Source organism: Oncorhynchus mykiss, chromosome 10, assembly GCF_057628025.1.
Source record: "Oncorhynchus mykiss isolate SJ-2025 chromosome 10, ASM5762802v1, whole genome shotgun sequence".
In the NCBI taxonomy this organism is placed as follows: domain Eukaryota; kingdom Metazoa; phylum Chordata; class Actinopteri; order Salmoniformes; family Salmonidae; genus Oncorhynchus; species Oncorhynchus mykiss.
The window spans coordinates 15566025-15590873 of NC_143031.1; the positions used below are offsets into that span (position 1 = coordinate 15566025).

Sequence of the window (24849 nt, forward strand, 5' to 3'; positions counted from 1 at the left end):
AGGGTGCCATTTGGGATGCTGCCTCACTCTCCCTCGTTCTTTCATTATCTCTTGTCTTTCAGTGGCAGCAGCGTGAGCAGCACCCACCACTGCTCATGTCACACACAGACTCTCTGATATCAGCCTGCAGGATGGGTGGAAAAAAATGAGTCCGACGAGGGACATCAATATTTATATCTGTGGGCCACTGTCTAATTTTGCAGTGTTGTGTATATTATTTCACCCCCTGCGAACGTGTGTCCGGGAATGCCAGGGTGGTCAGATAAGCAAAACGCTCAATTCACTTTAATAAGACAGTGGGACCGGATGGAGACGTAATCGAACCTTCACCCTCAACACCTCCCTTGTCACGCAAAAACACACACGGCCAACCGTACAGTCTCCATACCCTTGAACACCTACTGTGCGTGTGTGTGTGTGTGTGTGTGTGTGTGCGTGCGTGCACAGCTTGTAAAGCAGCTCGTCCTCTCTGAACTTCTTGACCCTGTGTATGGACGACCTGTGTTGTCTCAAAACTACAGGACAGTCCCCACTTCTCAGGTTTGTGTGTGGTGTCTGTCTGTCGGCCCCGGCCTGCCTATACACACTAACTCAGTTACACGTTTTAAAAGCTGAGTCTTGTGAACGTTTTACGTACAGCTGTGTCCTGAATATAAAATGGTACACTACCTTGCACATGTCTTGTAAGGTTTAGGACTTTTAAAAGCCTGTGTTACATACAGTATGTTGTCTGTATGAGACAACAGTTTAAATGGAGAACATGCTGTTTTTGTTTCACACAAATCTGACCAGTACTTAGAATTTTTGAAAACTGCTTCATTTTCAGTTATACTGTGTCGTAGTGTAGCGTGGTTGGTTCTGCGTTGTGTAATTTAATGAGGACACTGACACAACTGGAGGTCTGCTTGTTGGATTTTTATTTGACCTGCGCACGAAGAGACAATGTACAATATGTTAGCCCTTGGCACAGTCACAGCTCTCAGGCACCTGCGCGAGCACATGGAAACTCACTCAAACACTGTCCCAAGTACCCACAACTTACAATAGGTAGCCTAGCTAGCGAGCTCGGTAAAACTTGTTAACATAAATATTTATATTGTACATATTGTAACAAAACGTATGCATTGTGTAACATTACCAAGGTTTTATATAGAAAAATAGCAGAGCCAAAGACAACATACCTCGCTAGCTGAAGGTCAGGCAAGAGAGAACAGTAGGAAGGGACAGTAACACAGATACGATGGACCAAACCAAAATATACAAATTTACAATCAAGTGTATTTACAATATAGATATGAAAAAGTGTTTGCACACACAAAAATAACATTAGCTATGCAGCTGTAATTACATTTTAAAAACACACTGAATTATTTTTATCAAATTATTAACATCCCCGCTTGACCTGGCCTATTTGAACTGGTCCTTGTGTGCAACATGTTGCATAATCTAGGGGAACAACATCACAATGCTACAATAGCTTATCCATGTCTTCTCTAAGTCGATGCAACCAAACACGCTCCTCTATAACTTAACTGTTGTTATCGTGGCGACATGTTATTTACATCCCTGCATTGTCTCCCAGTCCGGTAGGATATCACGATACCCTCCATCACACCACCTATACTGAGCAGCACACAAAAAATCTGCACATTAGTGGCCTTGGCGAGATAAGAGCCTGTCAGCTTTAAGATAAGAGCCTAAGTTTTAATGTCACGTGGCACAACTACAGTGAAATTACTTTCTTGATAGCTCCAAACCCAACAATGCCGTAATAAATATCAATGTAGCACTAAAAATAGGGATACTGGAGTGGTAGTGGTAGATATGTTTTGGGGTAAGGTGACAGGGATACTGGAGTGGTAGGGGTAGATATGTATAGGGGTAAGGTGACAGGGATACTGGAGTGGTAGTGGTAGATATGTATAGGGGTAAGGTGACAGGGATACTGGAGTGGTAGGGGTAGATATGTATAGGGGTAAGGTGACAGGGATACTGGAGTGGTAGGGGTAGATATGTATAGGGGTAAGGTGACAGGGATACTGGAGTGGTAGGGGTAGATATGTATAGGGGTAAGGTGACAGGGATACTGGAGTGGTAGGGGTAGATATGAATAGGGGTAAGGTGACAGGGATACTGGAGTGGTAGGGGTAGATATGTATAGGGGTAAGGTGACAGGGATACTGGAGTGGTAGGGGTAGATATGTATAGGGGTAAGGTGACAGGGATACTGGAGTGGTAGGGGTAGATATGTATAGGGGTAAGGTGACAGGGATACTGGAGTGGTAGGGGTAGATATGTATAGGGGTAAGGTGACAGGGATACTGGAGTGGTAGGGGTAGATATGTATAGGGGTAAGGTGACAGGGATACTGGAGTGGTAGGGGTAGATATGAATAAGGGTAAGGTGACAGGGATACTGGAGTGGTAGGGGTAGATATGTATAGGGGTAAGGTGACAGGGATACTGGAGTGGTAGGGGTAGATATGAATAGGGGTAAGGTGACAGGGATACTGGAGTGGTAGGGGTAGATATGTATAGGGGTAAGGTGACAGGGATACTGGAGTGGAAGGGGTAGATATGTATAGGGGTAAGGTGACAGGGATACTGGAGTGGTAGGGGTAGATATGAATAGGGGTAAGGTGACAGGGATACTGGAGTGGTAGGGGTAGATATGTATAGGGGTAAGGTGACAGGGATACTGGAGTGGTAGGGGTAGATATGAATAGGGGTAAGGTGACTAGGCATCAAGATGTATGATAAACAGAATAGCAGCAGCGTACATGATGGTTCAAAGTGAGTGTGTATGCGTGTGTAGAGTCAGTATAAATGTGTATGCGTGTGTAGAGTCAGTATAAATGTGTATGCGTGTGGAGTCAGTACAAGTGTGTATGCGTGTGTAGAGTCAGTATAAATGTGTATGCGTGTGGAGTCAGTATAAGTGTGTATGCGTGTGTAGAGTCAGTATAAATGTGTATGCGTGTGTAGAGTCAGTATAAATGTGTATGCGTGTGGAGTCAGTATAAGTGTGTATGTGTGTGTAGAGTCAGTATAAATGTGTATGCGTGTGGAGTCAGTATAAGTGTGTATGCGTGTGTAGAGTCAGTATAAATGTGTGTGCGTGCGTGTTCTGTGCATAAGCATAGAGATGGTGCAAAAATCTAATACAAGGGTGAACTCTGTGTAGCCATTCTGTTTAGCAGTCTTATGGCTTGGGGCTAGAAGGTGTTCAGGAGCCTGTTGGCGTCAGACGGTACCGATTGCCGTGCGGAAGCAGTGAGAATGGACTGTGGCTTGGGTGGCTGGGGTCTAAAGATTTTCCGGGCCTTCCTTTCACACTGCCGGATATAGAGGCCCTGGATGGCTGTACGCACCACCCTCTGTAGTGCTATGCGATCAGGGGCGGTGTGGTTGCCAGCAGCTGCAGGTTGTCTTGTCAAATCAAATGATCAAATAACATTAGAATTGTCACATGCTTCTTAAACAACAGGTGTAGTGAGACTAACAGTGAAATGCTTACTGACGGGCCCTTCCCAACAATGCAGAATTAGAAATAATACTAAATAAATAATAATAATAGAAAATTGTAACACAAGGAATAAATACACAATGAGTGATGATGGCTTGGATATATACATGGGGTACCAAGTCAATGATAGCTTGGATAGCTTTTTGAGGATCTGAGGGCCCATGCCAAGTCTTTTCAGCCTCCTGATGGGGAAGAGGCGTTGTAGTGACCTCTTCACGACTGTGGTGGTGTGTTTGGACCATGATAGGTCCTTAGTGATGTGGAACTTGATGCCATCGACCCTCTCATCTACAGCCCCGTCTGTGTGTATCTTCCAGGACCTAATCGCTGGATCACTGTCTGCATGATCTGTATGAAGACAAAGTTTGGTTGAAGAAAAGGTGGGATAAATCATTTGGTTCCTGTGTGTAGAAATGGAGAGATCCAATGGTGGAGGAGATTTAAGAGTGTGATGCTGAGATAAGCTTCTGGGTAGACAGTCTTGCTTGGTTTGTTTGATGACACCTTTGCAACGGTTTCCCATCTTATCTTCACTCATTTTGGAGTAAGCTTAGAAAGATCGCCTTACAAACATTGCTCCTAGCTTACCTACTACAGAAGTAGTGTTTGGAGAATCTTCATTAAGGACTGTCAAAGTGTTAGCCACAAAAACCCTGCCAATTTCAACAACAGTATTGCTCCTTAGCACCATCCCAGAGATATGAGCAACTCTGTCATTGAAGCTATTATCATTCTTATTGAGGGAGTAGCTCTATCTGACTGATACTTTCACTGATCCCACCAGCCAGCCACTCACTCAGTCAGGGTTCTGTTCAGTTAAATAGCTAATCACCCAATATGGATTTCCAAATATATTTCTCAAGCCTTCTCACTTACCCCCTGACTAGTGTGGCAATAAAAAATGATCAATTCAACTTTAACACGTAGCTGTGTGAAGCCTCTCTCCTGCTGGAGTATTGCTAATTTTAGCCTGAGTAACTCCTCTCCTCTCTGGTGAAGGGAGTGTGGAGCGGAACCTTCTTGCTGTGTTCTCACAGTAGAGGATGCTAACAGGCTAATGGGCCTTGCACCCAGTGCATGATAACAAGTTAAAGGGTTGGCGTCCTACTGTGGAGGATGCTAATAGGCTAATGGACTATGCTCCCTCAGTGGAGGATGCTGACAGCTAGCCACAGCCCGCTAGCTGTCTAGAGCATATTGGACTGTTAGCGGAATAGATCCGTAGGCCAATTTCTTGGGCCTCTATACCTATTTTGCCAATTGGACTTGGACCCCTCTGCTACTCGGAACCCAACTAATCCATCACGACTAGTCTATCGACGTCACCACACGCGGCGGTTTAAACAGACTTTCCTCTATCGCGACGTCCCTCTAAGGCCCTTCTGCTAGCTTGCTAGCCCCAGCCTGTTAGCTGTCTGAATCGCCGTGTTTCCAGCCAGCCCAACCACTCGCTGGACCCCTATGATCACTAGGCTACGCATGCCTCTCCCTAATATCATTATGCCTTGTCCATTACTGTCCTGGTTAGTGATTATTGTCTTATTTTACTGTAGAGCCTCTAGCCCTGCTCGATATGCCTTAACCAACCATTTAGTTCCACCTCCCACATATGCGGTGACATCACCTGGTTTAAACGTCTCTAGAGACAATATCTTTCTCTGATCATTACTCAATGTCTAGGTTTACCTCCTATGTACTCACATCCTACCTTACCTTTGTCTGTACATTATGCTTTGAATATATTTTATCGCGCCCAGAAACCTGCTCCTTTTACTCTCTGTTCCGAACGTACTAGGTGACCAGTTCTGATAGCCTTTAGCCGTACCCTTATCCTACTCCTCTGCGTTCCTCTGGTGATGTAGAGGTTAATCCAGGCCCTGTAGTGCCTAGCTCCACTCCTCCCCAGGTGCTCTCATTTGTTGACTTCTGTAACCGTAAAAGCCTTGGTTTCATGCATGTTAACATTAGAAGCCTCCTCCCTAAGTTTGTTTTATTCACTGCTTTAGCACACTCTGCCAACCCGGATGTTCTAGCCGTGTCTGAATCCTGGTTTAGGAAGACCAACAAAAACCCTGAAATGTCCATCCCCAACTATAACATTTTCCGACATGATAGAACTGCCAAAGGGGGCGGTGTTGCAATCTACTGCAGAGTTCTGTCATACTATCCAGGTCTGTACCCAAACATTTCAAGCTTCTACTTTTAAAAATCCACCTTTCCAGAAATAAGTCTCTCACCGTTGCCGTTTGCTATAGATCACCCTCTGCCCCCTGCTGTGCCCTGCAATCAATTCGCCATATGTGAATTGATTGCCCCCCCATCTATCTTCAGAGCTCGTGCTGCTAGGTTACCTAAACTGGGACATGCTTAACAACCCGGCCATCCTACAATCTAAGCTTGATGCCCTCAATCTCACACAAATGATCAATGAACCCACCAGGTACAACCCCAAATCCATGAACACGGGCACCCTCATAGATATCATCCTGACCAACTTGCCCTCCAAATACACCTCTGCTGTCTTCAACCAGGATCTCAGCTATCACTGCCTCATTACCTGCATCCGTAATGGGTCTGCGGTCAAACGACCACCCCTCATCACTGCCAAACGCTCCCTAAAACACTTCAGAGAGCAGGCCTTTCTTTTTTCTTTTTTTTACCCCCTTTTTCTCCCCAATTTCTTAGTATCCAATTATTAGTAGTTACTATCTTGTCTCATCGCTACAACTCCCGTATGGGCTCGGGAGAGACGAAGGTCGAAAGTCATGCGCGTCCTCCGAAACATAACCCAACCAAGCCGCACTGCTTCTTAACACAGCGTGCATCCAACCCGGAAGCCAGCCGCACCAATGTGTCGGAGGAAACACCGTGCACCTGGCGACCTTGGTTAGCGTGCACTGCGCCCGGCCCGACAGGGGTCGCTGGTGCGCGATGAGACAAGGATATCCATACCGGCCAAACCCTCCCTAACCCGGATAACCAATTGTGCGTCGCCCCACGGACCTCCCAGTCGCGGCCGGCTGCGACAGAGCCTGGGCGCGAACTCCGAGTCTCTGGTGGCACAGCTAGCGCTGCGATGCAGTGCCCTAGACCACTGCGCCACCTGGGAGGCGCGAGCAGGCCTTTCTAATCGACCTGGCCCGGGTATCCTGGAAGGATATTCACCTCATCCCGTCAGTAGAGGATGCCTAGTTATTCTTTAAAAGTGTCTAACTCACCATCTTAAGTAAGCATGCTCCATTCAAAAAATGTAGAACCAGGAACAGATTAGCCCTTGGTTCTCTCAAACATCCTGTGGCGTACTGCATTATCATCGAATAGCCCCTGTGATGTGCAACTTTTCAGGGAAGTTAGGAACCAATATACACAGGCAATTAGGAAAGCAAAGGCTAGCTTTTTCAAGCAGAAATGTTCATCCTGTAGCACAAACTCAAAACAACGTTATGGGACACTGTAAAGTCCATGGAGAATAAGAGCACCTCCTCCCAGCTGTCCACTGCACTGAGGCTAGGAAACACAGTCACCACCGATAAATCCACTGTAATTGAGAATTTCAAAAGGCATTTTTCTACTGCAGGTCAATGCTTTCCACCTGGCTACCCCTACCCCAATCAACAGCCCTGCACCCCCCACAGCAACTCGCCCAAGCCTCCCCCATTTCTCCTTCACCCAAATCCAGATAGCTGATGTTCTGAAAGAGCGGCAAAATCTGGACCCCTACAAATCAGCCGGGCTAGACAATTCCCAAAGATTGCAAAGCTGCCGCGGTTATCCCCCTCTTCAAAGGAGGAGAAACTCTAGACCCAAACTGCTACAGACCTATATCTATCCTACCCTGCCTTTCTAAAGTCTTCGAAAGCCAAGTTAAGCCATTGATAAGCGTCTTCATCGGCCTGGCCAAGGCTTTCGACTCTGTCAATCACCACATTCTTATCGGCAGACTCGACAGACCTGGTTTCTCAAATGATTGCCTTGCCTGGTTCACCAACTACTTCTCTGATAGAGTTCAGTGTGCCAAATCGGAGGGCCTGTTGTCCGGACCTCTGGCAGTCTCTATGGGGGGTGCCACAGGGTTCAATTCTCGTGCCGGCTCTCTTCTCTGTATACATCAATGATGTCGCTCTTACTGCTGGTGATTCTCTGATCCGCCTCTACGCAGACGACACCATTCTGTTAACTAACCTCCAGACGAGCTTCAATGCCATACAACTTTCCTTCCATGGCCTCCAACTGCTCTTAAATGCTAGTAAAACTAAATGCATGCTCTTCAACCAATCGCTGCCCGCAACTGCCCGCCCGTCCATCATCACTACTCTGGACGGTTCTGACTTAGAATATGTGGACAACTACAAATACCTAGGTGTCTGATTAGTCTGTAAACTCTCCTTCCAGACTCACATTAAGCATCTCATCATCTCAATCCGAAATTTAATATAGAATCGGCTTCCTATTCCTTTCATCCTTCACTCATACTGCCCAAACATACCCTCGGAAAACTGACCATCCTACCGATCCTCGACTTCGGCGATGTCATTTACAAAATAGCCTCCAACACTCTACTCAACAAATTGGATGCAGACTATCACAGTGCCATCCGTTTTATCACCAAAGCCCCATATACTACCCACCACTGCGACCTGTATGCTCTTGTTGGCTGGCCCTCGCTTCATACTCGTCGCCAAACCCACTGGCTCCAGGTCATCTACAAGTCTCTGTTAGGTAAAGCCCCGCCTTAGCTCACTGGTCACCATAGCAGCACCCACCCGTAGCACGCGCTCCAGCAGGTATATCTCACTGGTCACCCCCAAGCCAAGTCTTCTTTTGGCTGCCTTTCCTTCCAGTTCTCTGCTGCCAATGACTGGAAAGAACTGGAAAAATCACTGAAGCTGGGGACTCATATCTCCCTCACTAGCTTTATAGCACCAGCTGTCAGAGCAGCACACAGATCACTGCACCTGTACATAGCCCATCTGTAAATAGCCCATCCAACTACCTCATCCTCATACTATATTTATGTATTTATCTTGCTCCTTTGCACCCCAGTATCTCTACTTGCACATTCATCTTCTGCACATCTACAATGCCAGTGTTTAATTGGTATATTGTAATTACTTCGCCACCATGGCCTATTTATTGCCTTACCTCCCTTATCCTACCTCATTTGCACACACTGTATATATACTTTTTCTACTGTATTATTGACTGTATGTTTGTTTATTCCATGTGTAACTCTGTGCCATTGTATGTGTCGAACTGCTTTGCTTTATCTTGGCCAGGTCGCAGTTGTAAATGAGCCTACCTGTTTAAATAAAGGTTAAATTAGTTTTTTTTTTTTTAAATAGCATGCTAGTAGGCTGTGATCCTACAGTGGAGGATGCTAATAGGCTAATAGACTATGCTCCCTTTTTGGAGGATGCTAGCAGGTTAGTGGGCTGTGCTCCTACAGTGAAGGATGCTAACAGGCTAATGGGGCTGGGTTTGCCAATCCATCAATCAATGGAATGGAGTTTTCGTAGCACATTCCAGCTCCTTAGATCCAAACTTAAGTCTTTGCCTCTATCTGTCAGTTACAGAAACCTGCCTACTGTCTGTCTGGTGAGGTGAGTGTAGGGAGGGAGCAGCACCTCTTTTGCTGTAACTCTCCATGTGGCTGGTATTTAGTCCCGCACTCACAGTCCCCAGTGTCTGATACTGACACACAGAAGCACGCACAACCTGACGCTCAGTACATCCTGAAAATGGGAGAAGAACCACAACTTCAATCTCCCACTCCTGTTTTTGTTTGCACACGCAAAGTATATTGACTGAGTTACATTACCACTCCAATCCTCACAGAGACGGAGGCTTAACAAAACAGCTAGTTTCATAACCAGGGTTTTTAATCTGGACATATCTGCCGAGACACTGCTTTGCTCACTTTAATTAAATCCAAAGACAACCTTGGTGAGGCCTTAGAAAACAGTCTGTGTTTGTGTCCCACATAGCACCCTATTCCCTATATAGTATACTGTTCCCTATATATCGGTCCCTGGTCAAAAGTAGTGCCCTTTAAAGGTGCTTGGGTGCCATTTGTGACGCTGTCTGTGTGAATAGGCTAACTGAACACAGCAGAACTGTCCTGCTGTTTACTAAAGCCCTGGAAGATCTCCCGACAGATAACGGCCCTTTGCGTCTATTCTGACACAGCAGTCAGAACATTCTGAGCTCTGATTGGATGAGGATGTCTCCCTGGACCCCCCCCCGGTTGGCGAGGCTTGGGCATAGTGTCAGTGAGTGATTGACAGGAGCTAATAAATTCTCCTCCTGGCTAGGCTCTCTTCTGGGAGGAAGATTCTGGTAGGGAGGTTGTCCTCATGTCTACAGCACAGCACGCCACAGAGCCGCCTTCACAAAGCCTCCTCACTCACTCTACCGTATCCAGCTGCCACAGTCTGGGCTGTCTCTGACCCACTTTTTATCTCTCCTCCCTCCCTTGTTCCCTCTATCCCTCCCCTCCCCCTCTCTTCCCCTGTGTCTTTTGATATGTGAAGCTTTGGTTTCTCTCTCTCTCAATTCAAGGGCTTTATTGGCATGGGAAACATATGTTAGCATCGCCAAAGCAAGTGAAGTAGATAATAAACAAAAGTGAAATAAACAATTCAAATTTACAGTAAACATTACACTCACAGAAGTTCCAAAAGAATGAAGACATTTCAAATGTCCTATTTTGTCTATATACAGTGTTGTAACGATGTGCAAATAGTCTCTCTCTTTCTCTCTCTCTGTGTCTATCTGTCTCTGTGTTTATCTGTCTAATCCCGAGAGCCATGTTGTGATGCTGGACTCGTTCCTGTGTCTGCTTAGTAATCAGGATAAATAGCACAATGGATTTGGTTAAATCAGAACATGTTATTGTTCAGTGAATGAGCTTAGATTTCAGATGAAAGTCAGATAGTGTCTTATCATTGGACCTCAATGGATAATGAAGTTATCCACATCCCAACATTCACCTACAGTACCTACAGTACACACTGACTCTGCTCTTGCCCTTTTCACACATTTCTTTGAGGGGATATCTTACACTAACTCATTAAATGTGTCTCTGCTATATCCATGTAGTCTGTCTGATATTTTTTTTAACTGTTTGAGTATTCACAGATGATAAATTAGGCATTGTTGCGATTTGTTGGAAAGATTAATGCGCACATATTGTTTTTCTAATGCAGGCCTTGTATTCTAAAATAGATTTTTGTTTTTTGAGTACTCAAAAAAACAAACAAAAAAAAAATATATATATATATTTTTTTTGTTGTTGTTTGTTTTTGTTTGTTTTTTTGAGTACTCAAAAACCAAAAATCTATTTTAGAATACAAGGCCTGCATTAGAAAAACAATATGTGCTCATTAATCTTTCCAACAAATCGCAACTATGCCTAATTTATCATAACCATTACAGATAATAAATCCTAATTGCTAAATTGTTCAGTTTTTATTTAACATTTATTTAACTAGGCAAGTCAGTTAAGAACAAATTCTTATTTACAATGACAGCCTAGGAACAGTTGAGTAACTGCCTTGTTCAGGGGCAGCATGACAGATTACCTTGTCAGTTCGGGGATTCGATCTAGCAACCTTCCGGTTACTAGTCCAACACTCTAATCACTAGGCTAGCTGCTGCCCCGTGTGACTGTGTCCATATATATGTACACAGTCAATAAGAAAGCGAGGGCCATTTAAGATTAGTTTCTTTAAACAGTAATATCAACTGGTTATATTATATCGTGGAACAAAGTCTGTAATATCAACTGGTTATATTATATCATGGAACACAGTCTGTAATATCAACTGGTTATATTATATCATGGAACATAGTCTGTAATATCAACTGGTTATATTATATCGTGGAACAAAGTCTGTAATATCAACTGGTTATATTATATCATGGAACACAGTCTGTAATATCCAGTGGTTATATTATATCATGGAACACAGTCTGTAATATCAACTGGTTACATTATATCGTGGAACACAGTCTGTAATATCAACTGGTTATATTATATCGTGGAACACAGTCTGTAATATCAACTGGTTACATTATATCATGGAACACAGTCTGTAATATCAACTGGTTATATTATATCATGGAACACAGTCTGTAATATCAACTGGTTACATTATATCGTGGAACACAGTCTGTAATATCAACTGGTTATATTATATCATGGAACACAGTCTGTAATATCAACTGGTTATATTATATCGTGGAACACAGTCTGTAATATCAACTGGTTACATTATATCGTGGAACACAGTCTGTAATATCAACTGGTTATATTATATCATGAAACACAGTCTGTAATATCAACTGGTTACATTATATCGTGGAACACAGTCTGTAATATCAACTGGTTATATTATATCATGGAACACAGTCTGTAATATCAACTGGTTACATTATATCGTGGAACACAGTCTGTAATATCAACTGGTTATATTATATCGTGGAACACAGTCTGTAATATCAACTGGTTACATTATATCGTGGAACACAGTCTGTAATATCAACTGGTTATATTATATCGTGGAACACAGTCTGTAATATCCAGTGGTTATATTATATCATGGAACACAGTCTTCCAAAAGGCAATAACCTCAGCAGTGGAGCTAGCTTGAAGAAGCCTATAGCTGTGCAATGGCATAGCCTTGTTTGTTCATTTATCAGACAAGACGCCTTTATTTCCCGAGCCCTTAACACAGTTAAAACATCTATTGTTTTAAAAAATAGATACAAAAAAAAACATCATAATATGACAGAATAAAATAGAACAGAATATTTTTCAAATTAAAAAGGTTGCCAGTGATGTGCATGTTGTGCCTGGAACACTTCTTCTCAGACTGATCATTTGAAATGGGGCTTGAAAGACCATTTTTTTTCAGTGGTTTTATAGGCATTTATTTCTGTAGGCCAATTGTGAGCTTGTGTGTGCACTCAGCACGCGTGTGTGAAGGGAGCACTCGGAACGCTATTGAGTGAATGAGACTTGGCGGGGAGAATGGTGTGATGCTTGGTTTGTTTTTTGTTGTGCCCCACAAATGGACATGTTTGGGCAGCCACAAAGCACATTCCACCAAATAGTTTTACAGTATTTTATTTACTTTTAAAAAAATCTCTGGTTAAAGGTGGAGCTTTGACGTCCATTCGAGGATTCTATTACTCATACCCATCCCTACTACTATCCCTGGCTACTCAGTGACTCAGAGCTGAGGGCTGCACCCTATTCCCTGCATAGTGCACTAATAATGACCAGAGCCCTATATATTATACTACTATATAGTGCACTATACAGGGAGCCATTTGGGCAACATTTGGGTCATAATTCCATGTCCCTCTGGGGCTCTGGCCAGCCCCTCTAGTTCATGTGGCTGTTACTCTAAGATCAGGGGTAGCGTCGTCTCTAACGCGTGTCGTGCCCTTTAAGCCCGGGGCCAACCTCATTTCCAAAGCGCGTTCCATACATGGTCGTCAGGGGAGTGGCATCTGTGCTCTGATAGTGGGCACGCAGACCTGTTCACCAGAGCATCTGGTGTCATCAGGCCTTAATTAAATCAACAGGTGTCTGGCAGGAGAGGAGAGTGCCTTGCTTAGCCCACTTCAGAGAGAGACCCTGCTTAGCAGTTATCTGTGCTCTGATCCAGGGACAGAAATGTCAGGAGGAAAAGGATAGTCTGTATTGGAGAGAGGTTTATAGGTGTCCTAAAAGGCACCCTCTTCCCTACATAGTGCACTATAAAAGGAATAGAGTCCTATATATTAGGGAGGGAGGGAGGTGAATGTCTGCCCTCCTCTTATCCCCATTCCTCTCTGTGTTGCTTAGGGGCAGAGAGGTATTTGTGTTGAGAACAGTTTCCCCCCACCACTCATAATCAAACACAGATACTGAACGTTGTGTCCCACATTGTGTCTATTTTTATCCTACTTGGAAGTAATGGAATACTGGCCACTCAATAAACAACCGAGCAGAGAGAGATATCAAACATTAAGCCTGTGGTTTTCTCCTCCCACACAGCGGCAGTGTGTCGGCCATATCTCCTCTGTTAACCATTTGTTAATGTACTTTTCCCATCAGCTGAATACATTGGGACACAATTACGGTTTTGTTCCTGGTGGGGCTAAACATTGCAGGGAGAGGAGAACAGCCATGCTTGTGTTCTGTCTCTCTCTCTGTGTGTGTGTGTGTGTGTGTGTGTGTGTGTGTGTGTGTGTGTGTGTGTGTGTGTGTGTGTGTGTGTTTGTTGTGTGTGTGTGTTGTTGTGTGTGTGTGTGTGTCGTCTTCATGCATGCTTACGTGCGTGTATTGTGTGGCGGCGGCCAGACAGAGGGAACAAATCTGTCTTTGTTGACAGTCTGGGTGGCTCAGCTCTGCCATGCTGTACCATCTAAGTGACAGGATGGACACCTCACAACACAGACAGATCTGTTCCCTCTGTCTGTCTGCCTGCCACAAACATGCACGCAGACTTCTCTCCTCTCTCTATCTGTGTCTCTCTCTCCCCCCAGCCCCTCTTCCCATCATCACTATGACTAATCATTAGTCACACACTCTCAGGAACATTAATAAAGATGTCCACTGTGATATACTGGGGAGGAAAAACACACTCTCACACAGATGTGCTTTCACACAGGACACACTGGGGGCATTCAGACGTGTGTGTATCCTGTCCCTGGCTGTGAGCCAGCCCCTGCCTGGTTTACTGGTAACTACTCACAGTGGATTGGCTATGGCCCAGACAGGCAGAGAGCTCCCTGGGAGGAAGCTAGTCGCTCCAACTCTCCACAACACACACACACACACACTGCTCCTCCACCAGCCACATTTTGTCCCACTGCCAAACCAGAGCCCCCAAAACACACATGAAAACATATGAAAGTGATTTGACAGTGTGTGTGTGTGGAGGGGGGACTTGGGAATGCTGCTGCTAAGATAATTAGGCTAGCTAGGAGTCTGGACTTGCAGACTGGTGCTCCTACGCCTGGCTGCAGTCTAGTTGCACCTCTACCCCTAACCCTTTGGGAGGCTGAGACTGAATACAGAGAGAGTGGGAGGGAGGGAAGCTGGGTGGTTTTAATGGGCCATTTCTCTGCTGTGTGTGTTCCTCTGTATGTCAGGTGAGGAACCTGGTTATTATAATGGTTCAGAGGACTGTGTGTGTTCCTCTGTACGTCTGGTGAGGAACCTGGTTATTATAATGGTTCAGAGGACTGTGTGTGTTCCTCTGTATGTCAGGTGAGGAACCTGGTTATTATAATGGTTCAGAGGACTGTGTGTGTTCCTCTGTACGTCAGGTGAGGAACCTGGTTATTATAATGGTTCAGAGGACTGTGTGTGTTCCTCTGTACGTCAGGTGAGGAACCTGGTTATTATAATGGTTCAGAGGACTGTGTGTGTTCCTCTGTACGTCAGGTGAGGAACCTGGTTATTATAATGGTTCAGAGGACTGTGTGTGTTCCTCTGTACATCAGGTGAGGAACCTGGTTATTATAATGGTTCAGAGGACTGTGTGTGTTCCTCTGTACATCAGGTGAGGAACCTGGTTATTATAATGGTTCAGAGGACTGTGTGTGTTCCTCTGTACATCAGGTGAGGAACCTGGTTATTATAATGGTTCAGAGGACTGTGTGTGTTCCTCTGTACATCAGGTGAGGAACCTGGTTATTATAATGGTTCAGAGGACTGTGTGTGTTCCTCTGTACATCAGGTGAGGAACCTGGTTATTATAATGGTTCAGAGGACTGTGTGTGTTCCTCTGTACGTCAGGTGAGGAACCTGGTTATTATAATGGTTCAGAGGACTGTGTGTGTTCCTCTGTACGTCAGGTGAGGAACCTGGTTATTATAATGGTTCAGAGGACTGTGTGTGTTCCTCTGTACATCAGGTGAGGAACCTGGTTATTATAATGGTTCAGAGGACTGTGTGTGTTCCTCTGTACGTCAGGTGAGGAACCTGGTTATTATAATGGTTCAGAGGACTGTGTGTGTTCCTCTGTATGTCAGGTGAGGAACCTGGTTATTATAATGGTTCAGAGGACTGTGTGTGTTCCTCTGTACGTCAGGTGAGGAACCTGGTTATTATAATGGTTCAGAGGACTGTGTGTGTTCCTCTGTACATCAGGTGAGGAACCTGTTTATTATAATGGTTCAGAGGACTCTGTACATCAGGTGAGGAACCTGGTTATTATAATGGTTCAGAGGACTGTGTGTGTTCCTCTGTACGTCAGGTGAGGAACCTGGTTATTATAATGGTTCAGAGGACTGTGTGTGTTCCTCTGTACATCAGGTGAGGAACCTGGTTATTATAATGGTTCAGAGGACTGTGTGTGTTCCTCTGTACGTCAGGTGAGGAACCTGGTTATTATAATGGTTCAGAGGACTGTGTGTGTTCCTCTGTACATCAGGTGAGGAACCTGGTTATTATAATGGTTCAGAGGACTGTGTGTGTTCCTCTGTACATCAGGTGAGGAACCTGGTTATTATAATGGTTCAGAGGACTGTGTGTGTTCTTCTGTACATCAGGTGAGGAACCTGGTTATTATAATGGTTCAGAGGACTGTGTGTGTTCCTCTGTATGTCAGGTGAGGAACCTGGTTATTATAATGGTTCAGAGGACTGTGTGTGTTCCTCTGTACGTCAGGTGAGGAACCTGGTTATTATAATGGTTCAGAGGACTGTGTGTGTTCCTCTGTACATCAGGTGAGGAACCTGGTTATTATAATGGTTCAGAGGACTGTGTGTGTTCCTCTGTACGTCAGGTGAGGAACCTGGTTATTATAATGGTTCAGAGGACTGTGTGTGTTCCTCTGTACATCAGGTGAGGAACCTGGTTATTATAATGGTTCAGAGGACTGTGTGTGTTCCTCTGTACATCAGGTGAGGAACCTGGTTATTATAATGGTTCAGAGGACTGTGTGTGTTCCTCTGTACATCAGGTGAGGAACCTGTGCTACATGGTGACGCGGCGGGAGAAGATGAAGACTTCTCTGTGTGACCTCCAGGAGAAGATCTTCCACCTGCAGATCCAGCTGCTGGAGGAGGACCTAGCTGGAGGTGAGTGGCATACATACACACACACACACACACACACACACACACACAGCACCCTATTCTGTCCTGCTCTGGGTCTACAGGAAGGTAACCTTTAAGACTAGAATGTAGACTATCTCTATCCTCACAGGCCGATAAAATGGCCCCCTATTCCTTTTCTAGTGCGCTACTTTTGACCAGGGCACCACAGGGCAAGGGTGGCATTTCAACCATACAGCTCCTACTCTCCCTGACCTCAGTACAGCCGAGCCGGTCATGTGAGTGGTACTGTCGTCATAGTAGTCCATGTCCTCAGTCTGTCCCCAGTACTGGACCCACAGTAACACTCACAGGCCTGACAGTCCTTACACTCTATTACACTGGCTGAAGTCAAGGGCTTAGGCTAGAGAGTACGAGGACTTCCCCTGTGTGTCTGTAACATTTGAAAGAGGAGTAGGCTATGTTGGTTCAGGTGTGTGTTGGAGTGGGTCCTGTGTTTGTGTGGAAATGGAAGGGTGTGTGTATGGGCGGTTGTGTGTGTGCACTTGTGCGTGTGTCGGTGTGTTGGCCCGGGGAGTTGTGTGAGTCTCCCAGGCCTGTACTAATTTGCAGTGTTCATCATTCCAGAGCCCCGAAAGCCCGCCGCTGTGTATTAAGACCTCCTGACTCGGCACTTTTCACTGCTATCAGGGGCCTGTGTTGGCCGCCCGGCTCTATGCAGCCATAGCTATTCACACATGGAAATGAAGGGGCCGAAACACACAGACAGCCCCGTGAAGGAACACTGCTTCAGGGAATGCGTCACAAATGACACCCTATTCCCTATGGGCCCTGGTCAAAAGCAGTGCACTATAAAGGGATTAAGGTGCAGTTTTGGATGGAGACAGGTCCTCTGTCTGCACCCTCAAATGGAGAAAGATGAGGCTGTCAGTATCATAATGACGGGATGACTTCTCCCTCGTCCCTTTATTTCTCCCTACTTCTCTCTCTCCGTCTTTCTCTTTCCTTCTCTATCAATTGCTTTTTCGCTTTCTCTCCATCCCCCCACTCTCTCTATATACTGTATCTGTCCCCATCCCTCTCTCTCGGTCTCTCCTTCTCTTTCTCTCCTGGGGCCTGGCTCTCATGTTAAACACACAGCCGTCTTCTTCTCAGAACTCACTTTCTTTACTGCTGCTAGCTCACAAAAAACATCAGTTTGCTTGTCAGGTATTTTCTGTATTTTTTATTTAACCAGGTATGATGTATACAAAGAAAAGAGTTGGCCCGAGAATTGAACCCTGTGGCACCCCAATAGAGTCGAAAGCCTTGGCCTGGTTGATGAAGACGGCTGCACAGTACTGTCTTCTATCGATGGAGGTTACAATATCGTTTAGGACCTTGAGCGTGGCTGAGGTTCACCCATTACCAGCTCGGAAACCACATTGCATAGCGGAGAAGGTACGGTGGGATTCAAAATGGTCGGTGATCTGGTTGTTAACTTGGCTTTCGAAGACTTTAGAAATGCAGAGCAGGATGGATATAGGTCTGTTACAGTTTGGGTCCAGAGTGTCTCCCTCTTTGAAGAGGGGGATGACCGCGGCAGTTTTCCAATCTTTGGGGATTTCAGACGATGAAAGAGAGGTTGAACAGGCTAGTAATAGGGGTTGCAACAATTGCGGCGGATAATTTTAGAAAGAGAGGGTCCAGATTGTCTAGCCCAGCTGATTTGTAGGGGTCCAGATTTTAGGCTCTTTCAGAACATCAACTATCGGGCTCTGGGGGGAGGGGCTTGGGCAAGTTGCTGTGGAGGGTGCAGAGCTTTTGGCTGGGGTAGCGGTAGCCAGGTGGAAAGCATGGCCAGTCGTAGAAAAATGCTTTTTGAAATTCTCGATTATCGTAGATTTGTCGGTGGTGACAGTGTTTCCTAGCCTCAATACAGTGGGCAGCTGCGAGGAGGTGCTCTTATTCTCCATGGACTTTACAGTGTCCCAAAACTTTTTGGAATTAGTGCTACAGGATGTTTGAAAAAACTAGCCTTTGCTTTCCTAACTGCCTGTGTATATTGGTTCCTGACTTCCCTGAAAAGTTGCATATCGCGGGGCTATTCGATGCTAATTCAGTACGCCACAGGATGTTTTTGTACTGGTCAAGGGCAGCCAGGTCTGGATGGATATAAGGGCTATATCTGTTCTTAGTTCTACATTTTTTTAATGGGGCATGCTTATTTAAGATGGTGAGGAAAGCACTTTTAAAGAGCAACCAGGTATCCTCTACTGACGGGATGAGGTCAATATCTTTCCAGGATACCCGGGTCAGGTCGATTAGAAAGGCCTGCTCGCTGAAGTGTTTTACGGAGCGTTTGACAGTGATGATGGGTGGTTGTATGACCGCGTACCCATTACAGACGCAGGCAATGAGGCAGTGATAGCTGAGATCCTGGTTGAAGACAGCAGAAGTATATTTATAGGGCAAGTTGGTCAGGATGATATCTATGAGGGTGCCCATGTTTGCGGATTTGTGGTTGTACCTGGTAGGTTCCTTGATAATTTGTGTGAGATTGAGGGCATCCAGTTTAGATTGTAGGACGGCCGGGGTGTTAAGCATATCCCAGTTTAGGTCACCTAACAGTACGAACTCTGAAGATAGATGGGGGGCAATCAATTCACATATGGTGTCCAGGGCACAGCTGGGGGCTGAGGGGGGTCTATAACAAGTGGCAACAGTGAGAAACTTATTTCTGGAAAGGTGGATTTTTAGAACTAGAAGCTCAAACTGTTTGGGCACAGACCTGGATAGTATGACAGAACTCTGCAGGCTATCTCTGCAGTAGATTGCAACTTTGGCAGTTCTATCTTGACTGAAAATGTTGTAGTTGGGGATGGAAATCTCAGACTTTTTGTTGGCCTTCCTAAGCCAGGATTCTGACACGGCTAGGACAGGGCTGTTGCGGTGACCATATTACTGGCACACCAGCGGACATGAGTCATGAAGGCAGTCAAATTAATTACCATTTAGTCACGATAATTGCTGTAGGCTCCTCTAAGCTCTGATGCCACTGATGGTCATTAGTAGCCTACCAAACTTGCTAACGGTCAGTTGCTAATGTCCTGTACTCAGGGCTCTATTGTCTCTCTAATTCCTCTGACATCAATGCAAATGCAATCGAAAATCACATCAAATACTTCATTAGAGTCCATGACATCATGTTGCTCTACATTTCTATAGGCTATGCAATTGTGGGAGAAAACAGAGTGATGGCCGCTAAGAAAAAGAGGAGGATCCCATCCGCTTTCTACAGGCTAGGAATACTATATTTATTTCTCAACTTTCCTAATATTAAGCACATTGCTTATCTATACAACAGTAGTATAGCCTTCCTGGCTGGCATGAAAATGGACCACAGGAAAAGGGATAACATGTATTTTTTTCCCTGCCCCTGTTTTGAGACAGGTGCATGATAATTGTACATTCTATATCAAAACTAATTTCACACATATTATTTAGTATATGTAAAGACAAGATTCAATTAATAATAGTATAATAGGTGACAATATTAGCCTGTCACTTGTGAATGATATATTATCACTTGTGAATGATGCCCAGCTTAAGGCAAGAAACGATGCCTCTTTTGTGTGACTATTTCTAATCATAGTCGCACACCGCATGTAGCCTAGCCCACCTCATGTAGCCTAGCACACCTCATGTAGCCTAGCACACCTCATGTTGCCTAGCCCACCTCATGTAGCCTAGCACACCTCATGTAGCCTAGCACACCTCATGTTGCCTAGCCCACCTCATGTAGCCTAGCACACCTCATGTAGCCTAGCACACCTCATGTAGCCTAGCACACCTCATGTAGCCTAGCACACCGCATGTAGCCTAGCACACCTCATGTAGCCTAGCACACCTCATGTAGCCTAGCACACCTCATGTAGCCTAGCACACCTCATGTAGCCTAGCCCACCTCATGTAGCCTAGCCCACCGCATTACGCCTAGCACACCTCATGTAGCCTAGCACACCTCATGTAGCCTAGCCCACCTCATGTAGCCTAGCCCACCTCATGTAGCCTAGCACACCTCATGTAGCCTAGCCCATAGGCCTATATGTTTTGATAAGGTTTGTAATCACAACTAAAGTGGCCAAAACACTTTAAAAACAAGGAAAAAAGTGGCCAAAACACAAAACAAGGAAGCACATTAATCCGCTTTACAATGGGTGTAGAGCCTAACTGGCATACAGCGTATGCAGCGTGTGAGTTTGAAGTTGGGGGAAGATCATTTTCACCATACAAATTCACCTTTATAATAAAAGCATTACTTGCATAATCACATTTGTGATAACTTTTAATAATTGTGTTTCCCCGCTAATGGAACATTCGCGCTTAAAGCGTACTGCCGTGTGTGCATTGCTGTACTTATTATGTGAATAAAAAGCCTAATACAGTGGGGCAAAAAAGTATTTAGTCAGCCACCAATTGTGCAAGTTCTCCCACTTAAAAAGATGAGAGGCCTGTAATTTTCATCATAGGTACACTTCAACTATGACAGACAAAATTAGAAAAAATACAGAAAATCACATTGTAGGATTTTGTATGAATTTATTTGCAAATTATGGGGAAAATAAGTATTTGGTCACCTACAAACAAGCAAGATTTCTGTCTCTCACAGACCTGTAACTTCTTCTTTAAGAGGCTCCTCTGTCCTCCACATGTTACCTGTATTAATGACACCTGTTTGGACTTGTTATCAGTATAAAAGACACCCATATTTCTATTTTATTCAGCTTTGTTCAAATGTATTCTTCATACTATAAAATAGTGTAAGATAATGCCACGGAATTCTAAGCAAATCTTGTCTGCTAAATGAACTCGTGTAGCCCACAGACATGGCATAGCCAGATCAGGACCTAACATGAGGACAACTCAGAGTATGCTATTCTGTTCTTCTGAAATAGACTACATTTTGTTCATATCACGTTTCTTTATACCTGTCTAAAATAAAGAATGGATTTATTGTGAAGGTGTAGGCTTTATTACATGGATTTCTTAGACTTTTTAAAATGTAGATATTCCAGAGGTCTGCATCAGTGTGTGGATCCAGGAGATGCTGAATGTGTTTATGTTGATTAACGGTCAATTGCCGTGGGACCGACAGTTATTTGCTTGACAATCACCGGCCGACAAAATTTCGTGACCGCCACTGCGGTAGTCATGGAGACCCCCCCCCAAGTCAAAATAAGTGCACTATGTAGGGAATAGGATGCCATTATAGGATGCAGGCCATGTCTGGGTCTCAGCTCCCACAGGGAGAAAATACTGCTCTGTATCTGTCTATCTAGTCCTTAGAGTAAGCCACTCGAGTGAGTCACATGCTTTTAGGGCTGAACACAGCCGTAGTTGAAGAGCAGCAGTCCCTGTAAGCACTGCAAATCAGGGAGGGTCCTGCCCATCTGCCTCTACAGCAGTGGGACACTGGGGCAGGCTCTGTTCCAATACTTTACACATGCATCCTTCCCTCCGTCCTTCCTTGTAGTCATATGGGAATGGAACCCTGACATATTCACTAATCCATTATGAAGGGTCCATTCCATTACCTATTACTTCAAGGAGGAAAGGATACATGTTTAAGGTATTGGACAAGGAAGATCGGAAGAAGGGTGAGTTTTGAAAGTATTAGAACAGGGCCACATACTGCTGTCCTGAACTCACCCTTGTTCAGGTTATCACAGGAAGGAAGCCACAGCAGTGTAATTCTGTATGTATCAATGTAGTGAGAAGGTAATGTACTTGTACATCCTGTGTCTGTTTCTCTCAACCACAGCCCTACAATGCAGTTGATGGTGGCTTGTGTTTGGGATATCTGATCGTGTATCTCTCTGTGTGTGTGTCGAGAGGGAACTCTGATCGTGTATCTCTCTGTGTGTGTCAAGAGGGAACTCTGATCGTGTATCTCTCTGTGTGTGTGTCGAGAGGGAACTCTGATCGTGTATCTCTCTGTGTGTGTGTCGAGAGGGAACTCTGATCGTGTATCTCTCTGTGTGTGTGTCGAGAGGGAACTCTGATCGTGTATCTCTCTGTGTGTGTGTGTCGAGAGGGAACTCTGATCGTGTATCTCTGTGTGTGTGTGTGTCGAGAGGGAACTCTGATCGTGTATCTCTCTGTGTGTGTGTCGAGAGGGAACTCTGATCGTGTATCTCTCTGTGTGTGTGTCGAGAGGGAACTCTGATCGTGTATCTCTCTGTGTGTGTGTCGAGAGGGAACTCTGATCGTGTATCTCTCTGTGTGTGTGTCGAGAGGGAACTCTGATCGTGTATCTCTCTGTGTGTGTGTCGAGAGGGAACTCTGATCGTGTATCTCTCTGTGTGTGTGTGTCGAGAGGGAACTCTGATCGTGTATCTCTGTGTGTGTGTGTGTCGAGAGGGAACTCTGATCGTGTATCTCTCTGTGTGTGTGTCGAGAGGGAACTCTGATCGTGTATCTCTCTGTGTGTGTGTCGAGAGCGAACTCTGATCGTGTATCTCTCTGTGTGTGTGTGTCGAGAGGGAACTCTGATCGTGTATCTCTCTGTGTGTGTGTCGAGAGGGAACTCTGACCGTGTATCTCTCTGTGTCGAGAGGGAACTCTGGGGCTGAGGGAGCGTGAGAGGAAGTGTGAAAGAAAAAGGCTCTGTGGTGTCGCGCTAACGAGCGCAGGTAAGAGGTGGGACACTGTGCCTCACACACACATACCGCAGCTGAGCAAGCCCAGGAAGAGAGGAAATTAATCACACACTTCGAAAAGACGAATCCCTTTGCGAACCTGACGAGGCAATCAAATTGAAGAGAGCAGAGAAGAAGAAGTGACAGAGAGCAGAGAAGTGAGAGAGAGAGAGCAGAGAAGTGTGAGAGAGAGCAGATAAGTGAGAGAGAGAGAGCAGAGAAGTGAGGGAGAGAAAGAGCAGAAAAAGTGAGAGAGAGCAGAAGAAGTGAGAGAGAGAGCAGAGAAGTGAGCGAGAGAGCAGAGAAGTGAGCGAGAGAGCAGAGAAGTGAGCGAGAGAGCAGAGAAGTGACAGAGAGCAGAGAAGAAGTGACAGAGAGAGCAGAGAAGAAGTGACAGAGAGAGCAGAGAAGTGACAGAAAGAGAGAGCAGAGAAGTGACAGAGAGCAGAGAAGAAGTGAGAGAGAGCAGAGAAGAAGTGAGAGAGAGCAGAGAAGAAGTGAGAGAGAGCAGAGAAGAAGTGAGAGAGAGCAGATAAGAAGTGACAGGGAGAGCAGAGAAGAAGTGACAGGGAAAGCAGAGAAGAAGTGAGAGAGAGCAGAGAAGAAGTGACAGAGAGCAGAGAAGAAGTGACAGAGAGCAGAGAAGAAGTGACAGAGAGCAGAGAAGAAGTGAGAGAGAGCAGAGAAGTGACAGAGAGAGCAGAGAAGAAGTGAGAGAGAGCAGAGAAGTGACAGAGCGAGAGAGCAGATAAGAGAGCAGAGAAGTGACAGAGCGAGAGAGCAGATAAGAGAGAGCAGAAAATAAGTAACAGAGAGAGCAGAAAATAAGTAACAGCGAGAGCAGAGAAGGAGAAGTAACAGAGAGCAGAAAAGAAGTAACAGAGAGAGCAGAGAAGGAGAAGTAACAGAGAGCAGAAAAGAAGTAACAGAGAGAGCAGAAAAGAAGTAACAGAGAGAGCAGAAAAGAAGTAACAGAGAGAGCAGAAAAGAAGTAACAGAGAGAGCAGAAAAGAAGTAACAGAGAGAGCAGAAAATAAGTAACAGAGAGAGCAGAAAATAAGTAACAGAGAGAGCAGAAAATAAGTAACAGAGAGAGCAGAGAAGAAGTAACAGAGAGAGCAGAAAAGAAGTAAGAGAGAGCAGAAAAGAAGTAACAGAGAGAGCAGAAAAGAAGTAACAGAGAGAGCAGAAAAGAAGTAACAGAGAGAGCAGAAAATAAGTAACAGAGAGAGCAGAAAATAAGTAACAGAGAGAGCAGAAAAGGAGAAGTGACAGAGAGAGCAGAGAAAAGGAAGGAGATGTGACAGAAAGAGAGAGCAGAGAAAAGGAAGAAATTACAGAAAGAGAGAGCAGAGAAAAGGAAGGAGAGAGAGAGAAATGCAACTGAACTGACAACAATATTTTCAAATGTCTCTCCAAGTTGGACTGTTGCAGAGGATGAGTTTTTCACACAAATAGCCAAAGTATCACTCATTAATATATACTCTATCCTATTCACAGTCACACACAAACACTTACCGACACTGTGTTCAGGCACACACCCACACAACAGATTTTTAAAACAACATGGACAGATGGGTATACACAC

General features: G+C 45.0%; 1 protein-coding gene across 7 annotated transcripts in view; it reads left to right on the forward strand.

The window, feature by feature from the left end:
• Positions 1-24849, forward strand: part of LOC110534855 (protein Jade-1) — a 287817-nt gene that overhangs the window by 160794 nt on the left and 102174 nt on the right. For 5 of the 7 annotated variants that reach the window (XM_036989745.2, XM_036989744.2, XM_090185916.1 and 2 more), the window contains one exon: positions 16488-16605. In XM_036989745.2, the coding sequence (XP_036845640.1) occupies positions 16488-16605 (118 nt within the window). Of the gene's footprint in view, positions 1-16487; positions 16606-17818; positions 18022-24849 lie in introns of all 7 variants that reach the window. The other 2 variants (XM_090185914.1, XM_090185915.1) reach the window with 1 other exon arrangement.